The 10,063-nt window shown below is 44.0% G+C and overlaps 1 protein-coding gene across 4 annotated transcripts in view; it reads right to left on the bottom strand.

Moving 5' to 3' along the window:
• Positions 1–210: 210 nt before the first annotated feature.
• Positions 211–10,063, bottom strand: part of LOC108965327 (DNA N6-methyl adenine demethylase) — a 17,655-nt gene continuing 7,802 nt past the window's right edge. The window contains exons 2-7 of one of the 4 annotated variants that reach the window (XM_018927654.1): positions 5,550–8,283; positions 5,277–5,481; positions 5,048–5,211; positions 4,467–4,980; positions 3,881–4,368; positions 211–3,817 (exon numbers count right to left, since the gene is read on the bottom strand). In XM_018927654.1, the coding sequence (XP_018783199.1) occupies positions 1,488–3,817; positions 3,881–4,368; positions 4,467–4,980; positions 5,048–5,211; positions 5,277–5,481; positions 5,550–8,283 (6,435 nt within the window). In that variant the 3' untranslated portion in view covers positions 211–1,487. Of the gene's footprint in view, positions 4,369–4,466; positions 4,981–5,047; positions 5,212–5,276; positions 5,482–5,549; positions 8,284–10,063 lie in introns of all 4 variants that reach the window. The other 3 variants (XM_018927655.1, XM_018927656.1, XM_018927657.1) reach the window with 3 other exon arrangements.

The following is a 10,063-nucleotide window of genomic DNA, read 5'->3' on the forward strand; positions in this document are numbered from 1 at the left end:
AAATTTATGATTTATTTGTTATGTAAGTAAGTATGTTTTTAAGCTGCTTATATGTTTGTTTGTATGCGCTATGTMTGTACTTGTGTAGTGAAATTTTGTGTTTTGTATTTTTATTTTAATTTTGTATTTTTTCTATTAAAAACGGTTTTATTTTCTTTGTACTTTTGGCAATGTTCTTGTTTTCTAACAGTAAATTTTTTTTATTTGTAATTTGTTGACTTTTTCACTTAGTATTTATGTATGTACTTAAAAGTATGCTACATTTGTATTTCAAATGAGTTTTGTCGGCTATTTGCATAAAAAATTTATTTCACTCCAAACTGCTGTATGAATTTATGTATGTATGTACGTATGTATGTATATAAGTATGCTGCTATTAGTATGTGTGTTTTCAAATTGTTTATGCTTTTTACTCTTTGCTAAATTTATAGTCTTGCTTTCGTGTATGACTAATTTAAGAAAATAAGTGGAGTATTACTAAGGTGATTTGTTTTTGTTGTGGTTGTTTCTGATACTGCTGTTGCTGCTGCTATGTGTATTTGATTTAACTAGTTTAGTATTTTAGTAATTTGTAGAGTATTCTTCATATTATTTTACTTAGTAGTTTTGTGTGTTTGTAGTTGTTGTGAGCGTGAAAATTTTGTTTTTGAATTGTTTGTGTAAGTTCAATAATTCAAAAATATTTGAGTTTTGTGCTAATTTTTGTTATATTTAACGCCTGCTAAATTAGTTTGCGCAAATTTATGATATTTTTTTTAGAAATATATATACATTTCTTGCCTGCAGCAAAAATTTCAACACTCACGTTTAGGTAAAATATTTATGTAAATAAAATTTTTAATGTTCAACGCTTAGTTCTCTGTGTGTAATTTGTTGCAAGTTCTTTTAAAGCAAATAGAAAAAATATTTTATTATAGTGAACTCTTTGTCTTTTAAAAACACAGAAAAACATTTTTTTTTTGAAATATGAGTAGTTTTTTACTGCAGCATTGTGTTAATAATATTTTTTGTTTATAAAAATTTTATGTCTCATGTCACTCGCTATCTGTTGTCGTTAGACTGTTGCATTCAACGCTAAATTTTCTTGAATTTCCGTTATGTAAACAGTTGTATGAACAACAAATAGTAAGTAAAAGTATGTTTGTATGTGTGTTATGAGCTGAATAATTTCAAAAATATTTTTCAACGGCTAGATTGTCACTCTCTTTGTTTTACAGCTACCTTGTGCTTGTTACAGTTACCCACAGATGTCAAAAAATACAAACAACGAAAATATGGCACTAAACGTGTTAAGAATAAGTTTGTATGAACAAATACGAGCAAAACAGTTAGAAGCTCGTCTGACAAAAAAAAAAAAAAAAGAAAAAGAGAATGAAAAACTCGGCTTAAATGTATTTTATAGCTAATTGCTTCAAACAAAAACAAAAGCTACCTTAATACACAAGTTGAATGGAGGCAACACAGGCTGACGCACACACGGCGCCTACTTATGCAGGCATTTGATGTTGCTGTTGCTGCTGYTGTTGTAACATTAGCTGCTGCTGTAGTTGTTGCTGTTGCAATTGTTGCTTATGCTGTTCTTGCAGCAATTGCTGTTGCTGTTGTTCCTGCAATTGCTGCTTAAGCGGTTCTTGCTGCAATTGCTGTTGCTGCTGCTGCTGCTGTTGCTGCTGCTGTTGCAATTCCTGTTGCTCTTGTTGCACGTTTGCTGCCGCTGTTGGACTAGTGTTGCCCTCCTGGTAGGGTCCCGTAACCACACACGGGTGCATAGGAAAGAGGGTCGTCCATGAGGTGGTTGTTAGTGTTGGCGCGTGGAGTGACGCCTTCCCGCTTTTTGCCTGCTCAACGGAAGAAGCAGAATTCTCATTAGCAATTTCGTTCACATTTGCATTTGAGTTGGCATTCTTCTTACCCGAATCCTTTTTCTTTTTGCTTGCCGAACCGCCATTCCCGCTACTCTTCACTGTTGCCGGTGCCGTTACTGCGCTATTTGCCAGCGTTGTCGTCTCCATTGGTGTTGCCAGAGCACCACAATTACCGTTATTTGTTGCGTTCGTACCGTCTTTCTTGGCGCCACCGCCCGTGCCGCTGTTGCTACCCTGTGCTGTGCCATTTGTGAGCGCGCCTTCAGCATTGTCTTCGTCTTCTTCGCCATCACCACCCTCAAGCTCTTTCTTTAGCTTTTCACGTTCTTCTTTGGCTTTATTATCGAGGTCTGTGTTGATTTTCTTCACACGCATCTTCTCCTCCCACTCGTCGATGCCGTGACGCGCACGATTCAAATTACGATGTTGGTAGAAAATGAGTGTCATGCGTGTCGGCTCATGTCGATTGGGATTGCGCAATGCCGTTGTTGCATGCAACTCGTGCTTGGCGCACTCGATCAGTACGCTGCCGTGATTGAGCGCAATGGCCACACCACCCATTTGTGGGTCGGCGAATGCTTCGTAATTGTCATTGATTTCCGTTACCTCGCCAATCGGTTCCAACTTATTCGGATTGGAGGTGGTTGCCACCGCCGCTGTGGCAGTAGTGGTGGTTGTCGTTGTTGTTGTGTTGGTACTGCTACTTGTGCCGCAATTACTTGCGCCCGCGTCGGTTGCAGCGCCATTCAATGCTGTTGGACTGCCGTTATCATTGCTGTTGCTAGTGCTGTTGTTGCTGTTATCATTGCTGATAGCAGTRATTGGTGTCGGCACAGCGGTATTGGCAATGGGTGAGGTTACATTAGCATTTGCAATCAGCGTCGGGTTGGAGTTCGTAAGCTCCGTGTTTAACGGTGTCGACTGCGCATTGCCGTTGTTGAGATCGGGCAGCACAGTCTGTGCTTGCACCATTGGTAGCTGCGTTTGCGCCTGTACCGGCGCTTGCGTTTGCACTTGTTGCATCTGTTGAGCGTCAACTGTTGGTGTGACCTGTGCCACTGGTGTGGATAACGAATTCTTCAGATTGCCATTGGAGATCGGCATTTGCGTTTGCGCCTGTGATATGGCCGTGGCTAACGAAGCGTGCTGATGCGTACCACCGTTCGGCGGTAGCACTGTGGTTGCGTACGCAGCCGTGGAGGCGGTGCTCTGATGATGACCGTACATATTCCAGTTCGGTGATGGTGGTGGCGGCGTATGCGGCGGTGTTTGCTGCGGATACATGCTGTACGGTGAGTAGGCCTGATGATAACCATAGTTGTAGTTCATGTTCTGGTACGCGTCGTAGGCGGAGTAGGCCGAATGTGGTGGCGGATACATTTGATAGTTGCTTGGGTACTGGGTGTACTGATAGTCTGCCGGTGGTTTTGGTTTGACAAAGCCTTCTTCGATGGGCGTAGCATGATGGTGTGGATGTTGATGGTGTTGTGTTAGATTAGTCATTGGTGTCAATGGAGTGAGTGTGGTCAACTTACTTTCAGCTAAAGTATTATTCACTATGGTGGTGGAGTCGGGGTTCTCCTCACTGCCGCGGCTCTTCACATCGCCGCGCACGTCATGCACTTGCGTCAGCTGTTGACTACCAGCCGTTGGTAGATTATTGTAGTTGCTACCATATGTTGCATTGGTCGTGTCGTGATGTGGTGTTAGCGGTGCGGCGGTGGTGGTATGATGTACGTTGCCTTGCGGCGGTGCCATCGGTGCTGCAGTGGCGCCTGGTGCCGCGCTCATGCCAACTGCGTGTGTGGCGTGCGTGGYATGCGGCGGTGGCCAATTGCCGTAGTAGTTGCGTGAGTCTATGTAGGAACCGGTCTGGTAGTCGTACGAGTAGGGCGAATCGAGCACCGTGCTTGAGATCTGATTGGATTGCAATTGMGCATCTGTGAAGGTATCTATCATAGTCGCCATATTCATTAGACTGGAATTGGACGACATGAGCTGATTAGGTGGGTTACCTCCGACCGCGTTGTTCACAGCGGTATTCATATGTGGATTGTTGTTATTGTTCACTGGCGGTGTTGTGAACGCACTGCCTGCCGGACTGGGATTGTTGGTCACAGGCGTTTGACAGCGCGGCGACGGTGTTGATGGCGGTGCTGATAACGGTGTTGTGGCTGTGTTATTGACTGCAGCCCCCGCTTTTGATTTCGACTTTGATTTACCATTGCTACCGCCACCTTCCTTCTTGCCGTTGATTGCAGTCGTGTTGGTATTGTTGTTAGCCACATTAGCAGTGCCATTGTTTCCGTTATTGTTGTTGGCGTTAGCGGCATTGTTCGTCGGTTGCGGYGTGGCAGTAGGTGTTGGTGTTGTCGGCGTTGTGGCGGCCRTAGTGGCTGCCGCTTCGGCATCAGGTGCGGGCGTTTCGTCCTCTTTTCGCTTTTTGCCATGGCGCCGGCAAGGTATGAGCGGTGTGGAGCGCACACGTACTTCACAGGGAAATCTGAAAGTGTAAATATTTCAAACGATGCATTATTGAATGTTCCAACGTGTGGATGCACGCGCCAATGGGCTGCTATTAAAACTCAACACTACACTCACTTGTCCAACACTTGTACCGCGCCGGTGCGATGTTTCTCACGTTGCCCCTCCATGCTTTCGAATTCGTCCGTCGTGTCCATGGTGTATAACGGTAGCACATGCAATTGTTCATCGTCGGGTGGACGTCCATCACGATTTGATGGTTTCAGCAGCGCTACTTGCACTGTACAGCCGTCCTGCATGTTGTGCAAATCTCTATGTGCATGCGCACAAAAGTCTAGACAAGCGGTAACGCCAGAGAAGGGTCGTCCAGTTTCCAGTCCCAGACGACAGTCTGTTGCCTCCTTTTCGTACTTGGTTTGATTGTCATATGAACGGGGGCAAACTTGTTTGAAGAGTGGTGCCAACACGGTGGCCAAAAGATTCATGTGGTCTTCGATGGCCGACTCTTCACTTTTAACGGACAGTCGGAATTTGCGTACCGTCTTCGAGCGTGCATACTTACAGCCATTATAGTACATGGACCAAGAGCAACCAAAACTATACGAGGCAGCCGATGTTTCAGGATCAAGACCTAGAACAGGGAGGTAATACAAAATATTTATTCACTTATGACAATGTATAAAGACAGCTCGTCATACCTTGACATGCGCAGGTGCGACTTTCATTGGTGGCACAGCGACGCGTTGTTGGAAGTCCGAATTTATTAAGCTTTGGTATAAGATTTTTATAAGCATTATCCGCTTCTAGACGCGGCATGCCATCCCAAGCAACCATGCACACGATGATGAAAGCAGCGCCGCACCTATTTAGTTGAAAAAATCTTGTTAATTTCGGGCATTCTAAACTTTTACTAGTGTGTTGGATTACCTGTGACCTGGTCGCTTCTTGACAACAACCAAAATTTTTTCTTCTGGATCGGCGCGTCGTATAACCCATTTTGCCAAGGGACAACCTTGCGTGGTCTTACCTTCCTTGCCCGTGTAAATGATCTTCTCTATACGCAGCTGCCTACCAGAAATTTGACAACGTTCTTCGAACTCTCTACGCAGTTCCGACAAAGTCGATGCAGTACCTGAAAGGAATGTTGCAAGTATAAGTATTCAGTTGTGTCTCCTTTGTTGACATCACATTTCGACTCACCGAGATGCGTATAGTATGTACCAGGTTCGGGTGGATTCTTGTCGGAATGAAAGCACTCACACTCTGGTATCTCTGTCTTGTTGCCTTTTTCCAATCTATCTGAGGTATCAAACATTGGATTAATTTTCTCATGCTTAACGACAATTTCATTATCTTCCTGCTTTGCGCCCTTTTTCTTAGGTTTTGCGCCATTATTTACTTCAGGCTCTTCTATTGGTTCATCCATAATTTCGTCCTTAGTTTGTATACCCGTACAAGTGCCGCCTTTGAGATGTTCCGCGGTGGGTGTGCGTGTGCCGCCTTGTCGGCAACAGGAAAAGCCAGAACTATTTTTCATTACTGCTGGTCCACCTTCACCCATAAACGGATAACTGGTGTTATGAGATAGCACACCCAAGTCTTCGATTTTCGGCTCAATCATCGTGTGACCCAAGTGCGATGGCGTTGGTCCTAGTGGATACCGATGCGGTGGTATGGGATACGCATGGGCTGGTATGTCTTTTTCATAGTTTGTGGGCAATGGTATGATGCTATTGGTATCCGGTTTGCGGTCAATATCCATTAAATGATGGTTGTTGTGGTGATGTAAGCTAGAACTACTACTGGACTTCATTAGTGGACCGTTGGATGCTTTTATGTGGCTGGAATGGCCAAGCGAACTGGAGTGATGCGGATGCATGCCATGCGTACTGCCATAACCCATGCTACCCGACGAGTGTTGATAGCCGGGCACAAAGTTTTGCTGATAACTTTGTTGGAATGAACTCGAGCCGCCATAGTATGGTGAGTTATGATAACTGGCATAATCCTGCTGACTTTGGTGGTGTTGTTGTTGTGATGGCATGCCTTGTACCTCATTCTGGCAAAAGTCGGCATATTGTATGAAGTTCTGATAGTTGCGCTCGTAACCCTCCATTTTGGTATGTTGGGCAGGCAAGAGACCCGGTTCGGTCTTGATATATGGCGTGTGGTAATCAGGATGTTGTGGCGGCGGATAGCCATGTGAGGGTGGGTAGCCAGTCTTATCCAAAGATTTTATATTATGTGAGCCATGTAGTGGACCATGAAGTCCGCCACCAGGATCATTGCTATTCTTATCGAGTTCAGCTGCTTCTGCTGCGGCAGCACGACTTTTACTCTTACGACTGGATTTTTTCGGTTGGACTTCAGTGTGTGCTATAGTGGTGTGTCCACCATGACTGATTGTTGTATGCTGTTGTTGATGATGATGTTCGGCTGTGGGGAAGCTACTCGCCACCGGTTTCTTAAACGAATTCGTGTGGTGTGGCTTCCATATTTGATCGCCACCACCTCCTATTGGTTCGGCTGCTAATGTGCCATGACCGGGTGTCAAACCGGAACTATTGGACGTTTGTATGCCTTGCATTTGCTGCTGTTGTTGCTGTTGCTGCTGCTGCTGCTGCTGTTGTTGTGCAGCTTGTGTTGCAGACACATTAGAACCAGTCGTACCATTGGCGTTCATTACTGAATCGCCGCGGAGATGGTGGCTATACGATAAAAAATGACCGGTCTGCGCTTGTTGGTTGGTGCCCAACGCATTGGAACCGGCACCGAGCGTTGCGGGATTGCTGGACATATGCAGATCGGTAGGGGTGCTTGAGAGCGGATCTTTGGGATCATTTTTCCGAAGTATCATCGATTTTATACGCGTATTCAGATTAACGCGTTCACCCTGCTGGTAAGGATCACTGGTGGCGCCAATCGCTGGGGACTGTTGTGACTGGCTGTTCCAATTCCAGTCTTGTTGCATCTGCTGCTGCTGCTGCTGTTGCTGTTGGTGTTGTTGTGCTTGTGGCGGTGATGCAATGTGGCTTTGCCCTTGCTGCTGCTGCTGTTGTTGTTGTTGTTGTTGTTGCTGCATGGAATTGTGATGTGGCGAGGGTGGAATGTTGGTGCCGTAGGCCTGTTGTGCCGTTGTCATATTGCCGTTGGGCGATTGTGCAATATGGTTCGGTGACTGAGAAACATGGCGGGGTTGTTGTTGTTGYTGCTGCTGTTGTTGTTGCATCAGATTACGCGTTGGCGATTGTGGCACATTGGGGATGCTTGGCGGTTGCATCGGTGTTGCATCAATGGCAGCCGTTGTCGCTGCTGCTGTAGTTTGACCACCGTTTAGCGGTGTGGCGTTCGCATTGTTGCCGGCAATTGCGGTGCCGGCTACTGCAGCTGCTGAGCTGTTGTTGCTCGTTGTTGTCTGTTGCTGTTGTTGACTTGAGCCGCTGTAGTCGCCTGAATACCCGTTACAATTGAGTGAGCGCGGCGGCACGCTGCTCACTCGCGGATATCCAGGCGTGTCGTTTCCCGACATCGTCTTATTCAAATCACCAGATGACACACCCAAATGTTGCTGCTGTTGCAAACCAACCGAAGGCGGTGCTGGCGCTGTCGACACCTGACCGGCATATGTAACGGCGGCCGGACTGAAGCCAACACCCTGCAGTCCCACCTGATTGATGGGTGCAGTCGAGAGTTGTTGACTCTGGAAATCGTAACGCTGTACGGGAGCACCATAYGGAGAACGTCCGTAATTCGGATCAAATCCGAGCCCAGTCTGCACATAACCATTTGATGGGTAGGCATATGATTGCGTTTGGAAATCCAAAGAGTTGAKCGATGTGATGGGTGGTGTGTTCTGTGGAATTTGCTGGATAAATTGATTTTGCCAACCCTGTGAGGGATCAGCCTGCCATGTGGGGTAGAAGGCCATGGGTGCCTGGAAAACACACACAGAAACAAAAAACAGATGGTGGAGTTTTATTAGTTATAATTTGATAAATATTTTATGTAATTGAAGGTAAGCAAGTGATAATGATTTGCATAAGGGCTTATCTTTCATACATACATACATATATACATAAATATATACTTTTGTTATAGCGCCGTTAAAAAGCATTAATCTCCACATATGTGCACTTTTAACCAGTAATGGCCATGAAAATTGCTAATGCGCAATATGTAAACATACATACACGCATACACATAAATACATAAATATTTAAGCATTCTTTAAAACATTTAAGCTATCATATTTCATTCGTTAATGCTACCCCAGGCGGTGCTAAAGGTTGCTGCCAGCTCTGTCGGGTTATAAATTCCAAAAATTTAAGCATCTGCACGAAAATCAACACGCTTCCTTTTCGGGGGGTGAGTTTTAAAGTGATTCGCTGCGGCATACCCAAGAACTGATAATGGCGCAAGATGRAAATGTAGTTTATGTATATGAATGCGTATGTGTGTGTGTGTGTTTACCTGCGCATTAGCGAACGTTAGGGTGGTTCAAGGCAAGAGCGCCGTTGAGCTATTTAAATAAATTTCATTGTAATGCTAATAAATGCCTGCTTTGACTATGTAAATATGTCAGAAAAAATAAATGCTTAGACAACGGTAATTAAAAAAATTGCATATACGAGTATGCACCCATGTTAATAAAATATTGCTTGCAGAGATCGGTGATTTTTAACACTTTCAACTGGCATCTAATGCGTGCAATCACAAACTGATCAACCGACTTTTCTATGTGGTAGAGTACAGAAAATTAGCGAATTCTGAACAGTACTGTTTCTTTGTTGCTTAATCTTATTGGACTTTTGGGTGCCCGTATTTCATTGTGTACTGTTAAAGGATTTGGGCTTGCATCCGTGTAAAATTGTTCTCACTSAAGCACWGAAGGCGTTGGATAACCGACGTGAATTTGCTAATTTTGCCTTAAAAACTATAACAATTGTTATAGTTGACTTTCATTTGCGTGGTGCGGTAAATAAACCAAACTGTGCGAAGCAAATAAACAAATTCTTCATGAAAAAACCATTACATTCACCTAAATTGACAGTTTAGTGTGTTTTTTTTTGACTGGTAGAAACATCGGTCCGTACTAATTTCAAAATGAAGCACTTGACGCCATTACTGCCAATGAAGCGCGATATAAATACATAATAAAAAACTTTTTAGGGCTGCAATTGGAAGAAATTTATCTTGACGCCATCTGGCTCCAACAAGACGGGGCTAAGTGCCACGCTGCACTTGCAGCAACCGAACTATTGGGATAAAAGTTTGGAGTTTTGACAATTTCAAGAAATTGTGACATTGAATGGTCTCCAAGAAGTTGTGATTTAATACAATTAGACCATTGTTTCAGAGATTTTTTGAAGTCATTGGKAARCCAGACTCTCTTCAAGCTTTAGAAATCAATTTTGAACGTGTTATTCATTACCTTTCGACTTAATTTAGTGGAAAAAGTGCTCCAAAATTTTGTTCATCGAGTTCGCTCACCCTCTGACGATTGGTCTGCTGCAACAAGACCACTTCTCCATTAAACTTCGCAGTTAAATTGTGCGCTTCAAGAATATTTTCAGTGATTTTTTGGATTATATAAAGTTTTTTCCACCTAGACCACCGAACAGTTTATCGTTACAATTTAAAATTTTTCTTTGTTCTGTGCAATGCTTGCAGTGATTTTTTTCCCATTTAAAATTGTACTTAAAATTGTAATAAAT

Source organism: Bactrocera latifrons, unplaced genomic scaffold (genome assembly GCF_001853355.1).
Source record: "Bactrocera latifrons isolate USDA-ARS-PBARC rearing strain unplaced genomic scaffold, ASM185335v1 scaffold_139, whole genome shotgun sequence".
Classification (NCBI taxonomy): Eukaryota; Metazoa; Arthropoda; class Insecta; order Diptera; family Tephritidae; genus Bactrocera; species Bactrocera latifrons.